This window comes from Cetorhinus maximus, chromosome 5, assembly GCF_964194155.1.
Source record: "Cetorhinus maximus chromosome 5, sCetMax3.hap1.1, whole genome shotgun sequence".
Classification (NCBI taxonomy): domain Eukaryota; kingdom Metazoa; phylum Chordata; class Chondrichthyes; order Lamniformes; family Cetorhinidae; genus Cetorhinus; species Cetorhinus maximus.
The window spans coordinates 38628402-38648752 of NC_135883.1; the positions used below are offsets into that span (position 1 = coordinate 38628402).

The 20351-nt window shown below is 39.5% G+C and overlaps 1 protein-coding gene across 2 annotated transcripts in view; it reads right to left on the reverse strand.

Moving 5' to 3' along the window:
- The window catches only part of LOC144680608 (katanin p60 ATPase-containing subunit A1-like), a 30696-nt gene that overhangs the window by 1351 nt on the left and 8994 nt on the right, over nucleotides 1-20351 (reverse strand). The window contains exons 3-11 of one of the 2 annotated variants that reach the window (XM_078541776.1): nucleotides 19513-19670; nucleotides 16363-16552; nucleotides 15151-15269; nucleotides 14780-14885; nucleotides 11134-11292; nucleotides 9975-10101; nucleotides 8203-8337; nucleotides 7451-7577; nucleotides 1441-1602 (exon numbers count right to left, since the gene is read on the reverse strand). In XM_078541776.1, coding sequence (XP_078397902.1) covers nucleotides 1441-1602; nucleotides 7451-7577; nucleotides 8203-8337; nucleotides 9975-10101; nucleotides 11134-11292; nucleotides 14780-14885; nucleotides 15151-15269; nucleotides 16363-16552; nucleotides 19513-19670 — 1283 coding nt within the window. Of the gene's footprint in view, nucleotides 1-850; nucleotides 1603-7450; nucleotides 7578-8202; nucleotides 8338-9974; nucleotides 10102-11133; nucleotides 11293-14779; nucleotides 14886-15150; nucleotides 15270-16362; nucleotides 16553-19512; nucleotides 19671-20351 lie in introns of those variants that run through there. The other variant, XM_078541775.1, reaches the window with a different exon arrangement.

A 20351-nucleotide genomic window follows, 5' to 3' on the forward strand; every position in this document is an offset into this window, starting at 1 on the left:
ATAGTTGACAGTGAAGACCCTACCAGAAAGTGAAGATGTACAAAATCACCCCACAATCTTTGAGGAAGATTGCCTTCAGAATTTAAACTGGGAGATAAACAGAAACCAGTAGAAGGTGAATCAAACTTTTTCTAGTGTGGGAAACAACAAAAAGATCTGACAGGAGAAAAAGTAAAGAACTAAAAATTAGCCCTCGTACAGATGGGGGAAAGATCAGGTGATTGCCCGGCAGGAAGTGTGTCAAATGCTATTCCTCCCTTTAGAATAACACACATCCTATCTATACATGATGAGTGAATAAACAGAATTAGAGGTGTAAGTAATTATTTATTAAAATATTCTGAGATCACTTTTATGGAATGTATGACCTGCTAATACAAACCACCTGGGTCATGAAATGCAGAGGATCTGACTGCTTTACTAACATTGTGTTAAGATTTTTGGCATCCTTAAGGTTGTTCTTTTGTAAGTTATGGAGAAACTTCACATTAAGGTTCAAGGCAACACTGAGATAAGATAATGGGAGGAAAGGACAAGGTAGAGAGTAAAACAAAGAATAGGGCAAAAAAGGAGAGTAAAGGAAATAAACAAGGTCAGAAAGAACAGGAACACAAAGGGAAGGGGGAAAGGAGAACATAATTTAATCTTCTCATTGCACTCATTTTGTAGCATGTTGCATGTAGCTTGCATTTTTAAAATGTATTTTAAGGCATTTGTTTATTAGGAATGAATCCATTACAAAAATAATTAAGAGGGAAGCCCACCATCAAAATGCAATTAAAAATACTAATTCAAAGAATTCTGATTAATGTTCGCTTGCTATGTTTTGATTTCTGTATTTCTTAATTCTATTCACAAGTGAACACAATTGGCTCACCTAAATGAGGTTGATAATTTAGCTCCCTGATGCTAACAGTTAACAGGTATACTTGATGCTGAAGCACCCTAACAGTTGTATCTATACAGTTATTAGTAGATAGTTGTCACTAATCCTTGCTTCATCATCAACTTTTAATATTAACTCAATGGCAGACTCAATTTTTTCCAGAAGACATTAAATAAAACCATTCAAAAAAAAATAAACTTACATAGAAAAATAAAAACAAAATGTTAGAATTAAACAGAATACTTTGCACTGGTTTGATTTTTAAAACATAGATCCCGATGGTGAGATTCTCCAACATCTTTACTTTGGTTTCTCAATATCCCCTGTTTAAATAAAAACATTCTAGAAAGTAAGAAATAAAAGATGGACAGAAGTAAGGATTTCACCGCAAGTGACTTTTAAATAGGGCACTGAAGGCAACCGTATTTGGCCTGTGGTTTAAGAAGTCAATCTTCTATCTTACCTGAGTAAACTCAATAATATTTAGCTGGTACTAACTAAATCTGTTTCACATGGATTAATAGGAACCAAACTCTGCAATCCATTTCTCATACTTCTCAAGGTCTGCAGCAGAAACAGACTTAGAAACTTTTTTTAAGGCCATTCCAAAATCTTCCATGGTTGTCGGCATCTGCAACTCATCCCTGGAGATGTTTCTTATTTCCTCAGGAGTTAGTCCTTGGATGCGACGTCGCATGGCCATCATGGAGGCGTCCCTGCAGAAAATTAAAAATGGAATATAATTATAGAGAGCAAGGGTGGGGTATGAGCACAGGAATAGGCTACGACTTCCATGATAAACAAGTGGTATCAAGATCATTTTACCGCCCACTCCACCTTCTCATCTAATACCAACGCAAATAGCCTTTGAATTTCCCCATTTGTAAGCCTGAAACCATCCACCCACCTGCATGTGCTGCTTTCCCTCCCTTCTTCACCCCAACCACTCCTAGACACTCCAAATGCCCCCACTTATTCCAGTCCCGATCCCCACACCCTCCAATCTTTAATTTCTCACCTACTCCGACTTCCCATGTGAATTTTCTCCCTTGCTCCTTGATCCCTTCCCAATCAACATCTCCGCTTAGTCCCCACCTAGCTAACAGTGCCTCAGCAATACCTGCCCCTTCTAAAACCAATGACATCAATCTAGTTTCTGCCTTGTTCACAGCACAAGATGGCCCCGACCAAAGTCACAAAAGCCTCCATCTGTGACCGTGAATGAGTTACAGTCCCTCCTTGCCCTCCTCGAGGTCACTTAACATTTATTACTGTATGTCATGCGTTCCATCCTCCATTCTATAGCTACTGGTATAGTTATGCTATCTATTCAGTACAGCCGATGCATAAGACGTAGGAGCAGAAGTAGGCTATTTGGCCCATCGAGTCTGCTCCGCCATTCAATGAGATCATGGCTGATCTGATAATCCTCAACTCCACTATCCTGCCTTTTCCCCATAACCCTCGATTCCTTTACTGATTAAAGATCTGTCAATCTCCGCCTTGAATATACTTAACGACCCAGCTTCTACAGCCCTCTGTGGTAAAGAATTCCACAGGTTAACTACCCTCAGAGAAGAAATTCCTCCTCATCTCTGTTTTAAATGGGCGACCCCTTACTCTGAGATTATGCCCTCTGGTCCTAGGCTCTCCCACAAGGGGAAACAACCTCTCAGCATCTACCCTGTCAAGCCCCCTAAGAATCTTAGGTGTTTCAATAAGGTCGCCTCTCATTCTTCTAAACTCCAATGAGTACAGGCCCAATTGACTCAACCTCTCCTCGTAACAAAATCCCTCCATACCCGGCATCAACCTAGTGAACCTTCTCTGGACTGCCTCCAATGCCTGTATATCTTTCCTTCAGTAAGGGAACCAAAACTGTTCACAGTATTGTGGATGTGATCTAACTAGTGCCTTGTATAGTTTCAGCAACATTTCCGTATTTTTATCCTCCATTCCCTTTGAAATAAAGGCCAGTATTCCATTTGCCTTCCCTATTACCTGTTGAACTTGTAGGTTAGCTTTTTGGGATTCATGCACAAGGACTCCCAAATCCCTTTGTGCTGCAGCCTTCTGCAGAATTTCTCTATTTAAATAAAATTCAGCTCCTCTATTCTTCTTGCCAAAGTGCATAACCTCACATTTTCCCACATTATATTCTACCTGCTGTTTTTTGCCCACTCACTTAACCTGCCAATATCCCTCTGTAGACTCCTTGTGCCTTCCCACCTATTTTTGTATTATCTTCAAATTTGGCGATAGATGAGGGAAGTGAATGTACTAAGTCATTAATATATATTGTAAAGAATTGAGGCCCCAGCACTGATCCCTATGGCACTCCACTAGTTACAGGTTGCCATCTTGAAAATGCCCCCCTTATCCCAACTCTGTTTTCTATTAGTTAGCCAATCCTCTATTCATGCTAATATACTACCCCCAACACCATGGGCTCTTATCCTATTAAGTAGCCTAACGTGCGGTACCTTATCGAACGCCTTTTGGAAATCCAAATATATTACATCTACTGGTTACCCTTTATCTATCCTGCTAGTTACCTCCTCAAAGAATTCTAATAAATTTGTTAGGCAGGATTTCCCCTCATGAAGCCATGCTGACTCTGCTTGATTAGATTATGTAATTCTAAATGCTCTGCTATTTCTTCCTTTATAATAGGCTCTAACATTTCCCAAAGACAAATGTTAAGCTAACTGGCCTATAGTTACCATTTTTTTGTCTTCCTCCCTTTTTGAATAAGGGTGTTACTTTGTCAGTTTTCCAATTCTCTGGGCCTCTTCCAGAATCTAAAGATTCTTAGTGGATGCACTGGTAGTAATCTTCCATCTCTGTAGCTACTTCCTTTAATATCCTAGGATGCAACCCATCAGATCCAGGGGATTTATCAGCCTTTAGCCCCATTAGTTTCCCTAGTACTTTATCTCTCGCTATAGTTATTGTATTTATTTCCTCCCCCTTTTTTGCCCCTTGATTATTTAGTATTTGAATGTTGTTAGTGTCTTCTACTGTGAAGACTGAAGCAAAATATTTATTCAACCTCAACTGCCATTTCCTGGTTCCCTGTTATTATTTCACCAGTCTCATTCTCTAAGGGTCCTACATTCACTTTGGTCTCTCTCTTCCTTTTTACATATTTAAAGAAGTTCTTACTGTCCATTTTTATATTACTTGCTAGTTTACGCTCAAAGTTTATTTGCTCCCTCTTGATTTTGGTCATTTTTTGTTGGCTTTTAAAACTTTCCCAATCATTTGGCTTACCACTAATCTTTGCCACATTATATGTCTTTTCTTTTAATTTGATACTATCCGCAACTTCTTTGGTCTTGTAAGTCATGAACTATTTTCTTAAAGTCTGTCATTGTTCATCAACCATTTTTTCTGCTAAAATCCTATCCCAGTCCACTCCAGCCAACTTTGTCCTCATTCCTTTGTAATTACCCTTATTTAAATTTAGCACAGTTGTTTCCGACCCAAGTTTCTCACTCTCAAACTGAATGCTAAACTCTACCAAATTATGGTCACTGTTTCCTAGGGTATCTTTTACTCTGAGATCATTTATTAAACCTGCCTCATTACACATTACCAGATCCAAAATAGCCTGATCCCTGGTTGCATCCACAACATATTGTTCTAGGAAACTGTCCCAAATACACAATGAATTCTTGCTTGTGACTACCTCTGCCAATTTGATTTTTCCAATCTACATGAAGATTAAAGTCTCCCATGAATAATGTACTGCCTTATTTACATGCCCTCATTATCTCCTGATTTATTCTCTGGCCCACAGTATAGCTACTGTTCAGGGGCCTATAGACTACCCCCACCAATGTCTTCTTCCCCTTGTTATTTCTTACTTCCACCTATATGGATTCTACATCTTCCAATCCAAGATCCTTTCTTGCTATCGTATTTATTCCATCTCGTACTAACAAAGCTACCCCACCACCCTTCCCGCCCGTCCTTTCGAAAAGTCACATACCCCTGAATATTTAGTTCCCAGCTTTGTACTCCTTGTAATCACGTCTCTGTAATGGCTATAAAACAATACCCATTAACTTCTATTTGTGCCGTTAATTCATTAATTTTGTTCCAAATGCTACGTGCATTTAAATAAAGAGCCATTCATTTTGTCTTTTTACCATTTTTTCCCCCTTTGACCCTATTTGCTGTTTTTTTTTTAATGTTTGCACACTCTGTCCCTTCCTGTCACACTCTGGGTATTATTACCTAATTAGATGCCCTGTAATGCTGCCATATCCTTTTGCTTTGAAAGCCTATGTATCCCCTTTCCGGAACTCTCTCCCCCTCTATTTAGTTTAAAGCCCTAGTTATTTGGTTCACCAGGACACTGGTCCCAGCACAGTTCAAGTGAAGCCTGTCCCACTGGAACAGCACCCTTCTATCCCAGTACCCCATGAACTGAAACCCATTCCTCCCACACCAATCTTTGAGCTACGCACTTAAATCCTTGGCTTTATTTACCCTGTGCCAGTTTGCCCGTGGCTCAGGTAGTAATCCCGAGATTATTACCTTGGATGTTCTGCTTTTTAATTTAGCTCCTAACTGTTCAAATTCTTTCAGCAGAGCTTCTTTCTAGTCCTATCAATGTCGTTGGTACCAACATGGACTACGACAACTGGATCCCTCCCCTCCCACTCCAAGTTCCTCTCTAGCCCTGAGGAGATGTCCTTACCCCTGTCACCGGGCAGGCAAACAGCCTTCAGGACTCACGCTCATGGCTGCAGAGAACAGTATCGATCCCCCTAATTGTACTGTACCCTACCACTACTACATTCCTATTTCCTCCCCCCACTTGAATGGCTCCCTGTACCATGGCCAGTTTGCTCTTCCTGCCTGCAGCCCCCACTTTCATCCACAGAGCTTGCAAGAACTGCGTAATTGTTGAACAGTTGGAGAGGCCAAGGCTCCTCGAACCCTACCCCCTGGGCCCCCATAACAGCCTCACCTGCAGTCACACCCTCCTGTCCCTGATCACAGGCCAAATTTCAATTATCTAATCTGAGGGGTGTGACCGCCTCCTACAGCAAAGTGTCCAGGTAACTTTCCCCCTCCCTGATGTGGCGCAATGTCTGCAACTTGGACTCCAGCTCTTTAACTCAGATCCAAAGTTCCTCAAGCTGCAAACATCTGGTACAGATGTATTTGCTCTGGGTCATCTTGGTGTCCTGCAGCTCCCACATGTTGCAGCAGCAACACATCGCCCGTCCTGCCATCGCTATAGTATTTTATTCAAATTATTAATTACTCTAGTATCCGCACTCTTTACACTTTTTTATAATTAAGTTTTATACACACCAGTATCGATCTTATACTTAATAAGCTATCTATAAGAGAAAAAAAGACTAGTGACCTAAACACAAATTAAAGACCTTAGTTTTACTTTAAAGACTAGAAATACTCACCAATCCCACTCACCAATCTGCTGCTTTCCACGCTTTATTCCCTCCAGCACTCTTTAATGGTCTCTCACTGTTAAAGGTCACTCTCCTCTTGCACTCTCTCACAGTTAAAAGGTCACTCTCCTTCTGCATTCTCTCACTATCCCCAGTGATAGACTCTCTACTCACCCTCAATGTTACCCCCAGTAGCCCCTCCACAAGATTCTACCCTGGTTCTCTTAGCTTCATCCTGTTCCTCAGTCACATCATCTACTGACAGAGGATCAGCTTCCTCATGAATGATAATACCCAGCCCTAAATCTCCGCCACCAGTGGACAGCATATATTCAAGAGGAGGATGTAAGAGAAACTATAGCAATGAAACTATACTTGTGGCCTTGAGGCAATCTTCTCCACTCCAGTAGAAATAAAGATGAAATTTGATAGAGATTTTTGAATTATATAAGATTTGATAGAAGAAGTTAGAGAAAGATTATTTCCACTACGTGGACAGTTACTGAAGTGGGGTCATCAATTTAAAATTATCACTACAAGTTGGAAGATGGGTTTGGTGTCTATCCCCCTCTTTCCATTTCTGAAATTCTTTAAGACTTGCTAGATAAATGCAAGATGTTGTTGTATCAGTATAAGAATAGGATTGGTACAAATAAATTATATTTAAGTACAAATAAGGTAGGAGCATAGGAGAGGAGTGTAAGTAAATGACCAAGAGTGTACAGGAATTCAGGTTGGGGGGCTAGGGTGGGGGCAGTATGAGTATCAGTGTAGAAGAGAAGAGCTTGCATTTCACATCTTCAAGCTATCCCAATGCTGCTCAAAATTGGCAGAGTCATTGTGGTTTTGCAAGTGAAAGTGAACCCAACTTGCACATCCCAAGATTCCATAAACAGCAAATGAAATGTGACAGTAAGTCTGTTTTCCACTTTCATTCCAACACTTACCATTACACAGAACTCTCCTTTAGTTTTCCTATACCATATATACAAGTAAACATTTCGAGCAGCTTAGAAATACAAAATGTCTTTGGGTTTCATGTAGTTTTTAAGATTTAAAAATTTTTTTTTGTTGTAGCACTGAGGTTTACAAAGTATCAAGAAATAAAAATTCAACGCTCTGTGCTGAAACAAACCTGCAAACATTGGTAATGTCTGCTCCAGAATAGCCCTCCATTTGTTCGGCTATTTTTTTGACATCCACATCATCTGACACCTCCAATTCTCGGAGGTTTATCCGCAGCAACTCCTCTCTGCCCATTGCTGAAATAAAAATTGAATTTGTATTAAACTTATTTTGATAAGTATCGCCAGACAAGCATTATTACATACAAATATTGACACATAATGGTGTCTTTATTCAATCCTAGAGCCAAGATTGTCAAAATCTTGAATTCACACTATAAAAATTTATCAAAATTTCTTGCTGCTCTTTTTTACATTTGCTTTGTTAAACATTGTCATCAATTACAGATAATGTAAACAGCATAACTCAGGATTCACCCTGCAGTATTAAACAAAACAGGAACTAAATTTAGGTCATAGTATTCAATAACCAAATATAACAAGGAATCTATAACTCATTTGAATCGAAAATATTTACTGTTAAATGATGATTCTTTTCCTCTACAAATTTTGAATGCAATATCTATGAAGTTGAATGATAAACTAGATGACAATTTCATAAAAACATTAAAGATGCAGAAACGATCAAAGTAAATAGCACATATTCAATAAAAGTTCTGACAAGTCATTGTCAAGGATGAGTCACAACTTCTAACTAAGATTTGAAATGCCAAGTTTACATTGCACATACAGGCTTCAATCTTTATATATCTCATCAACTGGTTGCATTAACGCTTCATTATAACTGAATAGTCATCAGTACCTGAAGGTAAAGGAATGTAAATTCGTTTTTCTAGACGCCTCCTTAGAGCTTCATCAATATCCCATGGGAAATTAGTAGCTGCGAGAACCATAACCATCTTGGATGGATCATCATTTTCTGATGCACCCCCAACACCTAATACAGGGAAATAAATATATAAATAAGCAATTTATTTCACATAACCAGCAAGTGACATTAAATTGAAACTTTCCACATAATTCCAAGTTAATTTGCTTTCTGCTACAGAGAGCTGATAAAGAAAAAAGGGAGAAGGAACAGAATGAAAATAAGAGTTAGAAAGAAAAAGAGAAACAAAGTAAGAAAGAAAGAGAAAACATTGCACTTCTTTAGCATCTTTCATGATCTCAATTTATCCCAAAGTGCATTCCAGTCAATGAAGCACTTTTTGAAGTGTGGCCACTGTTAAAACACAGGAAATATTTATTTGGTCAATAAATGTTAGATTGCTTGTCTCAAATATGATCTTTCTTATTGCCTGAATAAAATTCAATTTCCACATTAAAAAGTGGTAATACCATTTCACAGATACTGACTGTCTCATGTTCAGTTCAAAAAATTCACCTCTGTACACAAGCCTGCACTTCCTGTGATCCTTTCAATACTGTCAAGAACATTTATTTGACACTGTGGTGACCCAAGGTGAATAATAAACTTTTACACTCCTGATAATCACAGAAACATACAGCACAGAAGGAGGCCATTCAGCCCTGTGTGCCTGTGCCAATTCTTCAAAAGAGATGAGCTCACACTTTCATATTATACATAAGATAACTTGTTCTTTCTAGATCTCTTCAATATATGGGCACATAGCACACTGACAGTTGCAACCTCAGGCTATGTATTACAACTTGGGTTTATTGAAAAATGGTGTTAAATATAAAAAGAAATAGCAGATTTCACTAGGTCAAGATACTTCATTCACAGAAATTGTTACAAACCAATAAAAATCCTCCTTACGTTTCACGGTTAGGGTTCCATTTCTCACACTTCTGCTCTTACTCTTTCCCAGCCCTACTAGAATAACAGTATGGTGCCTCTTGTCCACACTCTCCACCCCATCAGCCTTCACATTCAATGATCATCCTCCGCCATTGCCGCTACATCCATCACGATGCCACCACTAAATACATCAACAATATCAGGTCATAACCTCTGCCCCCATTTTTACAGATGACAGTTGTTGTTAATGATTTTCCTTTCCCATTTACACTTCCTCTAGGCCTATGTTCTGTCCAATTACCAACTGTTTGTGCCTTGCGCTCTCATCCTTTTTGTCTTTTAATCTCTCCTGCCTTTCACCCTATCAGGATTTCCCTGTTCTTCCCTCTCCCATTCCCTGCCTCTGTGCCTGCTTAAAACTGATTACATCTCTAACTTTTTGCACTATGAAAGGTCATTGACCTGAAACATTATCTGTGTCTCCCTCCACAGCTGCTGCCTGACCTGCTGAGCATTTTCAGCATTTTCTGTTTTATTAGCGAACTTGCCAACTTTCTGTTCTTAGTTAGGGCAGCAGTTGGTGTGCTACAAATGGCCTCAGCACACCTGGACTGGAGCAAAGCATGAAAACAGATATTAACTAGATTTCTGCTCCCGATTGCTAATTAGTAGTCTCCTTTGGGAGGTGTTGATAATGTGGTTGTTGAACAAACTCAAAAACTGGATATAATGTTGTCCATGATTAAACAGTCAGCTAAAATTTGGGCAAGGTCCCATCACCCATAGAGGGGGAAAAAAAAGAGGGCACTTACCATCCATCTGAACAAGTAGCTCTGCCTTCACTCGTCTACTAGCCTCATGCTCCTCAGCAGTTCCCCTACGACTGCAAATGGAGTCAATTTCATCAATGAAAATGGTTGTTGGGGCATAAAATCTGGCCTCAAAAAACAAGAAACAGAAATGCATTGTCAAGTAGTACCTCAGCATTGTCAAGTAGTACCCCAGTAATTTCACGTGATACCTTTTTTGATCACTTCATTCAGCAATGGAAAACCTCCATGGTCATTTTAAAAAAGCAAAGAACGAAGTTTGAGTAGGGAAAGCCCAATAAAATAATCTGTCAGAGATCACAGTCACCCACCTTCTCACCATAACCCTGAATACATCATCTTTGTCACTTCAACATCTCTAGCATTGTTGCATTTGGGGGCAGAGCATCCTGCTGCATTTCAGGCTTGGGGTATTGTGAGGCACTAGCTAATGTATCTGGGGTTTGTCTGCCCTAGATGCTAATGAAGCTGCTGAGCGGCTGGAGGGAGGTCACAGCATATTTCACCTCATCTTTTGAGAGGGGAGACGGTTTTAGTCATTGAAGTTCTTCAACAGCCACTGTGCACCTTGAAGGAGAGTCAGTCAGTTTCTGTTGAGACCAAAGTTTATTGGCATCCCACAAAAATCCTAGTGTAAGGAGGGACACATGCTGCAAGGGTCAGGAGCTGTGGTTTGCTGCCTGTTGCACTTCACTGGGCTTCTGTTTTTGGAGCAAGAGGCTTTTTGTTAAATGTTGGAGGAGGTGTACTGCCACTCCACTGATCAATATGAGTCAGCTGAGAGTGCAGGAACTGTATTTGTCAGTTGGACAGAGGGACAAATATTTACTCTCATGGGATTTCAGTAGCAGTACCACGTTTACTGTGAAGGTGTCGGGTGACAGGACAGAAACCTGCCCACTTATAGAAAGTGATGAAGATTTGGGTCTTTTGGTTGATAGTTTGTTTTTGCTCTTGCCTGTTGAGTTAAGACAGTATTTACTTCATCAGCTACCCTAAAGTTTTGTGCAGTGCCTGGTAAGGAGAGATTATTTTGAGATTTAAAGTCTGCTTCTTGAGCTGCTTTTCCAAGCTGCTAGCTGAAAATTAATCAGCCAATCACATATTACCTACAAATACCTGTACCTGTACAAATACCTACCATTTCAAACAGAAGACGGACAAGTTTCTCGGACTCTCCTCTATACTTAGAAGTAAGTGTTGAAGAAGAAATATTGAAAAATGTTGTTCCACATTCAGTAGCTACGGCTTTAGCCAGCATTGTTTTTCCAGTTCCTGGGGGGCCAACCATCAGTACTCCCTGTAAACACGCATATATATATATATATAAACTCAAGCTCTAATCCATGACACTAGTGCCTAATTACCTAGAACATTAGTTTTTCCTCTACTTGTGGTGTAATAGAAACAACAGAATAGGCTTGTTGAAAGTCAATTTTATTTTTGTTACATGATGCAAAGTTAAATGGCATAAATAAGGGGCCATAGTGCCACGGAGTTGCAAAAAAAAGACTAATTTCAGCAACTTGAATGACAACTTCAAGTCACAATACTAGAATGGTTCCACAGAAGTCATGAATGGAGCTGATATAATCCAGAACAGACAGAAGTGACAGGTCTTTGTACTTCAGCTGGACAACACTTACTACCCCTGCCTCTCATTTAGGCTCAAGCAGCAAAACTGCTTAAATGTTCTCATCACAGAGATGGAACATGCTACAGTTGTCTCTGTTGCAACCACAAAACTAGGAGATAACAAAGTGGCTATCAACAACATGCTGGAATTCTGAGGTAGGAAAAGAGGTCACATCCAAAAGCTGAATACTGCCCCAATATATGGAGAGGTTGTTCTAACACTTCTCTTGCATGTTTGGACAAGGCACAAGAAAAACTTGGTTATTTAATAAACAAGCCATTTGAATATCTCCAGCCTTTAATTGTGCTCCCTCTTCATTGCATTCGTTTTTTAAAAAACAATACAACTTTCTCATTGGCCCTCTGCATCTTTCTTGTTTTTTCCCCTACTAAGCTCCAAGTATGTTGTCTGACACATCCTCCTTCTTCCTTGCAATGATTAGGTTTAAGTCAAAATTTGTGGCCAATATTTTTACTCATTCATGGGATGTGAGTGTCGCTGGCTGGGCCAGCATTTATTGCCCATCCCTAGTCCCCCTCGAGAAAGTGGTGGTGAGCTACCTTCTTGAGCCACTGCAGTCCATGTGATCTAGGTATACTCACAGTGCTGTAAGGAAGGGAGTTCCAGGATTTTGACCTAGTGACAGTGAAGGAACAGCAATATATTTCCAAGTTGGGAGGGTGAGTGGCTTGGAGGGGAACTTCCAGGTGGTGGTATTCCTGTGTGTCTGCTGCCCTTGTCCTGCTAGATGGTAGCGGTCGTGGGTTTGGAAGTTGCTGCCTAAGAAGCCTTGGTGAGTTCCTGCAGTGCATCTTGTAGACAGAACACACTGCTGCCACTGTATATCGCTAGTGGAGGGAGTGAATATTTGTGGATGGGGTTTGTCCTGGTTGGTGTTGAGCTTCGAGTGTTGTTGGAGCTGCACTCATCCAGGTAAATGGAGAGTATTCCATCACACTCCTGACTTGTGCCGTGTAGATGGTGGACAGGTTTTGGGGAGTTAGGATGTGAGTTACCTGCCACAGGATTCCTTGCCTCTGACCTGCTCTTGTAGCCACAGTATTTACATGGCTAATCCAGTTCAGTTTCTGGTCAATGTAAACCCCAGGATGTTGATTCAGCGATGGCAGTGCCATTGAATGTCAAGGGGCTATGGCTAGATTCTCTCTTGTTGGAGACGGTCATTCCCTGACACTTATGTGGCGTGAATGTTACTTGCCACTGGTCTGCCCAAGCCTGGATATTGTCCAGGTCTTGCTGCATTTGGACATGAAATGCTTCAGTATTTGAGGAGTCACAAATGGTGCTGAACATTGTGCATCATCGGCAAACATCCCCACTTCTAACCTTATGATGGAAGGAAGGTCATTGATGAAGCAGCTGAAGATGGTTGGGCCCAGGACACCACCCCGAGGAACTCCTGCAGTGATGTCCTGGAACTGCTATGATTGACCTCCAACAACTACAACCATAACCATCACCATCATTCTTTGTGCTAGATATGACATTAACCAGCGGAAAGTATTCCCGACTCCAGTTTTGCTTCCAAATCAAATTGTGAATACATATTGTCAAAGTGACAATTAAGCTGTTTTACTTTGGACCTCAGATAAGGACCAAGGTGAGCAGTAGCATCATCAGCAGGAAAAGCACCATCTGGAGCATAAATGGACCGCATGGTGATCTGATAGCTCACAGCTCCAAAGTGGAGGTTAGACATACAAACTTCTAGTTGTAAAAATAACCTATCAGTGTAAATACTGCGTACAATCCTGTGCTTAGCCTCTCCAACTGCTCGAAAATGCTTTTATCAATGCATCAATGTGCTTATGAAAGTTGACCAGCCAAAACTACATATTCCATGTGTGACATTACTGATGAATTGCACAGAATTAACACAAATTAATACAGCTTGTAATAAAATTCATCAAGAGACAGTACAGTAATAATGGCATTCTTAATAACTTTACATTGACTTAATACTCTGTGACTATTTGCTAATCACAAATCAAACTTTACTTTTTCCACATCTGCAAATGAAAAGCCAGTCACTGTGTTTGGGTTTCATGTGTCAATGTACTTCAGCTTGTTTTGATTCACATTGTATTTCATCAGCATTCCCTCCCAGATTTCATCAGCATTCCCTCTTCAGATTCTTCAAGTTAAAATTCACCCAATGGTAACTCTAGTCTCAAACCTTGCAACTCTTACTCTGCTCTACAAACACACAATACCTAATACACTTAATGCACAGAATAAGAATGTTTTTATATTCATTCACAACTGTGACTATGAGTAACTTGGTAGGTCACATATATCCTGTACACAAAGAGGCAAAGAAAACCTTTCAATCACAATTCATTCAATAGTCGCTTAGCAGGTAAGATGGAACAATTATTAGCAGAATAAAAACGTTTATTTAACTATATATAATTTAATTTTACCTAGAAACTGCTAGACCATTTAATTTTTACTGGTGCCTTCTACAATTGACAGCATTCTGGGAGGGAATGCTGATGAAATACAATGTGAATCAAAACAAGCTGAAGTACATTGACACATGAAACCCAAACACAGTGACTGGCTTTTCATTTGCAGATGTGGAAAAAGTAAAGTTTGATTTGTGATTAGCAAGTAGTCACAGAGTATTAAGTCAATGTAAAGTTATTAAGAATGCCATTATTACTGTAATGTCTCTTGATGAATTTTATTACAAGCTGTATTAATTTGTGTTAATTCTGTGCAATTCATCAGTAATGTCACACATGGAATATGCAGTTTTGGCTGGTCAACTTTCGTAAGTACATTGATGCATTGACAGCTTACAAAAGGATAATAGTGTTAAGTCTGGGGCTGAGAGTTTCAAACTTAAAGACTAAAAGTTCAAAGAAGTATGTGTTTAGAGAGTTATGTTATGATTGGCCTCCTATAGAGGTTTTACTTCATTATTTGCTACGGTTATTTTGCTGTGTCTGATGAGCAAGTAAACAGGTAATATTGCCTGGCAGTACAAGATGCATTAAATCTGCTGAATGGCCTTGTAAACTTTTAATATTCTATAACTTAAGCTGTGAGGTTTGTCAATGGGGCAAGTACATAGCACAGAGAAGCATCGATAGCTTTTACCAAGACATGTTGAATATTATCTTACTTTCCAAGGTCGTCTGATTCCTTTAAAGAAATCTGGCATCCACATGGGCAGAACTACTGCTTCTTCCAGTAATTTTTTTGCTGTCGCCAAGTCTGCTATATCATCCCTAAACACAAAATTGGTCGAGTTACTTGTTGACACAGTATTCCAGAATTGTGTCATTCTTACTTACCTTTAGGACTAGAAGACAAAATTGATCTTTGATAAACATTGCACAAAAAAAGTGTTCAATTAAACAGGTATACCTTCCATCTTTGACCTTGCTATAAAAAATGGTCACAGTTCATTATTTCAAATCAGAATTGGTATGTGCACAGTTTCAATAGTTAAATCAGATTTCAAAAGAATCAGACACTAATGATTTTACTCACCATCGAACATTTGGATTTTGAGATATTATGTCTCTCTCCAAAGCTTCTATTAAATCTCGGTCATTTCCAGAGCCATCAAATTTTTTTGGCTCACTTTCAGAGGCATCAATTGGTTTAACCTAGAGTAATTTTAATTAACATACTTGATTATTTCTTAAACTTCATAACCTTAGAGATTTTCTTACTTTTATGACATCCCACTGAAAAATTAATTCGGTAAAAATCCAGAGCTACGCACTTAAATTACTGGGTATATCTATCCAAGTTTTCATAAAACAAAAGAAAGCAATTCCTATTCGAAGTTTATAAGGAGTAGGGCTGAATTCTGAGGGAATGGAATAAGCTTTCCCTTCTTTAAGCTACTATCTGTAATAACAAATATTTAGCAATAAAATGTGTGCAAGAATACATTGTAGTTTGCAAATTATCAAACGAAATGCAAGAGGACTTGAGAAACATAAGCTAAACTGCGATTGCTTGCAATAACCAAACACAAATATTAAACTACCAAAAGTGTCAGCTTAACTCAGTTGGTAGCACTCTGGCCTTTGTCAGAACATTGTAGATTCAAGACCTACTACAGGGGCTTGAGCACTTCATTTAGGTGAATGATCCCATGAAACTATGTGAAGTAGAAGATGAATTTCTCCTTGGCAAAATTCCACCCCCACCCCACCACCCCCCACCAACAAAAGCAGATTAACCGGTCATTCATTTCACAGCTGTTTGTCTGATCTTGCTATGACTAACTTAGCTGTTATTTTTACTCACATGATAGTGACAGCACTTCAGATGAATTCCAAGCTCTATTCTTACTTTACTTTTTAAGCTCACCAAACGCTGTATATATTGTGTAAATAGAAAATGTGCCAGGGACTGATGGTAAGCAAAAAATAAAGCATGTATAGTAACATAACATTGCTCTTCTTTGTAGGTCGTGTACCTGGTACCATCTGATTTTCCATAAATCACCAGTTGGTTCCCCTGTAAGTCCATTAGACAAACCCTCTACTGAAAGCAGTGGTAAGGTAGAGAATGTTAAGGACATTCAGGTTGCAACTTATTATTCTGACAGCAAACACTTCTGAGGCAGAAATCATTATTCAACACTTATAAATACCTAAGGGATTAAAGACTTTCTTGTTCATAGCAATTTATTTTCAGTATTTCACCACCCTGAAGAATTACTTATTTTAGTGGAATAAAACCTACCTTGTCCTCCTTTCCTTTGTTTTGATTTTCTTTCTTTTCCTTTCCTTTGTTTGCTCTGACTCTCTCACTGTTTCCTATTCGGGATACAGGACGGCTAGAACCTCTAACTGGAGCTCCTAGACGGTCTTTTTGAGGAGCTCTAAGGTCATTGCAAGGAGTTGACTGTCGCTTTCTTGGATGTGGTGATGGTCTACATTCAGGGAAATGCAAATCAGTCTGCTTAGACTAAGTCAGGTAACGTTCTCTACACATGCTCAGCTGCATCTCGTTGCCTAGAACTATGCAAAGATACTATAGAGATAAATGGTTTAGATCTAATCGCCAATACAGAGACACAGTTACAAGATGACCAAGGCTGGGAAATAAAGTAGGGCAGAATGGAAAAGAAGGAGGGTTGTCTGATAATGAAGGATGACATAAGGACAAAAAAAAAATGGATCTTGGTTCAGAAAATTAGGAAGTAGAATCAGTATGGGTGGAGGTTAGGAATAGCATGTTAGAAAACGCTGAGCAGTTTATAGGCCACCTTATAGAAGTTATACTGTTGGACAGAGCATTAAACAAGAAATTATTGGAGCTTGTAGCAAAGGCAATGTAATAATTGTGCGGGGGGCTTTCGTCTTCATTTAGGCTGGACCAATAAATTAGCAAAGGTGGTTTGAAAGATGAGTTTGTACAGTGCTTTTCAGAGTTTCCTGGAGACTTACATGGCATACTCCTGCTCCTAAGTCCTAATATCTTGTGGAACCAACTAAGGATAATGCTATTTTAGATCTAGTATTGTGCGATGAGCAAGGGTTAATTAGCAATGTCCTAGTAAAAGGTCCACTGGGAAATATTGATCATAATAAAATTGAATTCCACAGTAAGTTTGAAAGCAACACACTCCAGCCACAAACAAGAACCTTAAACTTAAACAGAGCTAATTATATAGGTACGATGGGAGAGCTGACTAAAGTTGATTGAGTAAATGGACTAAAAGTTACAGCAATAAATAAAGTGGGAAACATTTAAAGAAACAATTAAAAATGTTCAACAAAAATTCATTCCATTGAAAAACAAATGCTCAGCAAGAAAAATCAATCCATGGCTTACTAAGGAGGTTATGGATAACATCAAATTAAAGGAAGAGGTTTAAAAATTTGCAAAGAATAGATGCAATTCTGAGGATTGGGTGTTTTATAGAAACTAGCAGTCACCAAAAAGCTGACAAAAATGGAAAAAATAGAGAGTAAACTAGCGAGTTATAAAAACAGACTGTACGAGCTTTGACAAGTATCTAAAAAGGAAAAAGAGGAGCGAAGGTAAACATTGGTCCCTTAGAAGCAAAGGCAGGAGAAATTAGCATGTGGAATGAGGACATGGCAGAGGCATTAAACAAATATTCTGTGTCTGTCTTCACAGAAGACGACTTAAGTTACTTATCAGAAATAGAGGGTAACCTAAGGGCTAATAAAGGGATGAAATTAATCAATAATCAATACCAGCAGAGAAAAAGAATTAGAGAAACTCAAGGGACTAAAATCTAACAAATCCCTAGGACCTGATGGCCTAAATCCTAGGCTTCTAAAAGAGATAGCAACAGAGATAGTGTATGCGCTACGATTTTCCAAATTCCCTAGATTCTAGAATGGTCCCAGATTGGAGGTTAGCACTGCTATTCATAAAAGGAGAGAGAAAACAGGAAGCCAGTTAGCCTGACATCAGTCATGGGCAAAGTACTGGAATCTATTACTAAGGCAGTCGTAACAATGCACTTAGAAAAGCATAGTACAGATTACAGCAAGTCAACATGGGCTTTACGAAAGGGAAATCCTGTTTGATGAAATAAGAGTTTTTTGAGAATGTAACTAGTAGGGCGGATAAAGGGGAACCAGTAGATGTATTATACTTAGATTTCCAAAAAATATTTGATAAGGCGCCACACAAAAAGTTACTACTCAAGATAAGGGCCCATGAAGTTGGGGATGATATATCAGCATGGGTGGAGAATTAGTTAACAGACAGGAAGCTGAGAGGAGTGATAAATGGGGTTTTTTAAAAATGGCAGGCTGAACTAGTGGATTTCCGCAAGGATCAGTGCTGTGATCTCAGCTACCAACAATCTATATTAGTAACTTTAAAAAATGCAGAGAGTAGTGTATCTAAGTTTGCAGAGGATAGAAAGCCAGTTGGGAATGCAAGCTGAGGAGGACACAAAGAGGCTGTAAAGAGGTATAGACAGGTTACGGGATTGGGCAACCTTTGCCTCCGTGACACCCTGACTCCATCACTCCAAACTCCTCGTCTCCTTCGCACAGCACCTTCCCATGCAATTGCAGAAGGTGCAACACTTGTCCCTTTACCTCCTCCCTGTCTAAGGTCACAAACACTCCTTTCAGGTGAAGCAGTGCTTCACTTGCACCTCCTTCAATTTGATGTACTGTATTCTCTGCTCCCAATGCTTTTCTCCTCTACATTAGGGAGGTTAAACGCAGACTGAGTGACTGCTTTGCAGAATACCTTTGCTTAGTCCGTAAACATGATCTAGACCTTCCTGTCACTTGCCATTTCAACACACCATTTTGCTCTCATGCCCACATGTCCATCCTTGGCTTTCCACAATGTTCCAGTGAAGCCCAACGCAAACTGGAGGAACAGCACTTCATCTCCTGATGGCTTTGCAGCCTTCTGGATTTAACATCGAGTTCAACAACTTCAGGCCATGAACACTCTCCTCTATTATATTTCTTTTTTAATCCAATTATTTGTTTTTATTTATTTACTTATTCATTTAAAAAATTTTAATCCTTTTTCCCCAACACCGCCCCCCCCCCCCCCCCCCCCCCACCCCACAGGATCATCTGTGTTGTGCTTTCAGAGCACTGACCTTTGTTCTGCTATTAACACATTCTGCTATCTTACCTTTATGCCACAATCAGCACCGTTGTCCAGTGTCCATGACATCTTTGTCAAATTTCTTCTTAGCTCCCACCTATCCCTGACTCTCTATTTTGCTCCGCTCCCTCTTAAACAGTATAAAATTTCTACTTCTCTTTAGCTCTGAAGAAGGGTCATATGGACTCGAAATGTTAACTGTGTTTCTTTCTGCACAGATGCTGCCAGGCCTGCTGAGTTTTTCCAGCATTTTTTGTTTTTGATATTACTTACTTGCGTTCTACAGGCACAGGCAATGACCAGACTTCTAAATCACGTGCTGGTCCTTCATGTCGTACCGCTTGCAAGGGGGAACTGTCATGTTTAAAGCTGTCCAATGTTGACATAATCTCTTTGACATGCTGGCATTCTTCAGTTATCTCTTGCCATACCTTTTGAGATATACAGCAAATAGAAGGCAGTGATTCAGTTAAAGAGTTTGGATCTATGTTAAACATATACAAATCAGGGAGTTTTCCTGCATCCTGATCAACATCCAACCTCAACCACAATCAAAAACTGATTTAACTGGTCATTTATCTCATTTGCTGACTGTGGGGTACTGCTGCTATGTTTAACACCAACTGTACTTTTAAAAGTAATTAATTGGATGCAAAACATTTAGGATTATCTTGAGAGTCATGATAAAACACTGAACAAAGCCAATTCTTTCTTTTTATTAAAATTACAAAAATATCTGTACAGAATTCTAGAGTTTGACATTAATGGAACCATAGCACCAAGCAACAGACATTCTTTTCTTCAGCAACATAAACTTCTAAATTCCAAAGAAATATTTGTAACATTATAAAACCATCGAAAAGTTACAGCACAGGAGGCCATTCAGCCCATCTTGTCCATGCCAGCCCGAGGACACCCAGGTGCCCTTTCTAATCCCACCTTCCTGCACCCGGCCCATAGCCCTGCAGCTTACTGCACTTAAGGTGCAGATCCAGGTACTTTTTAAAAGAGTTTAAAGTTTCTGCCTCTACCACCAACTTGGGCAGCAAATTCCAGACACCCACTACCTACTGCGTAAAAAAGTTCTTCCTCATGTCCCCCCTACACCTTCT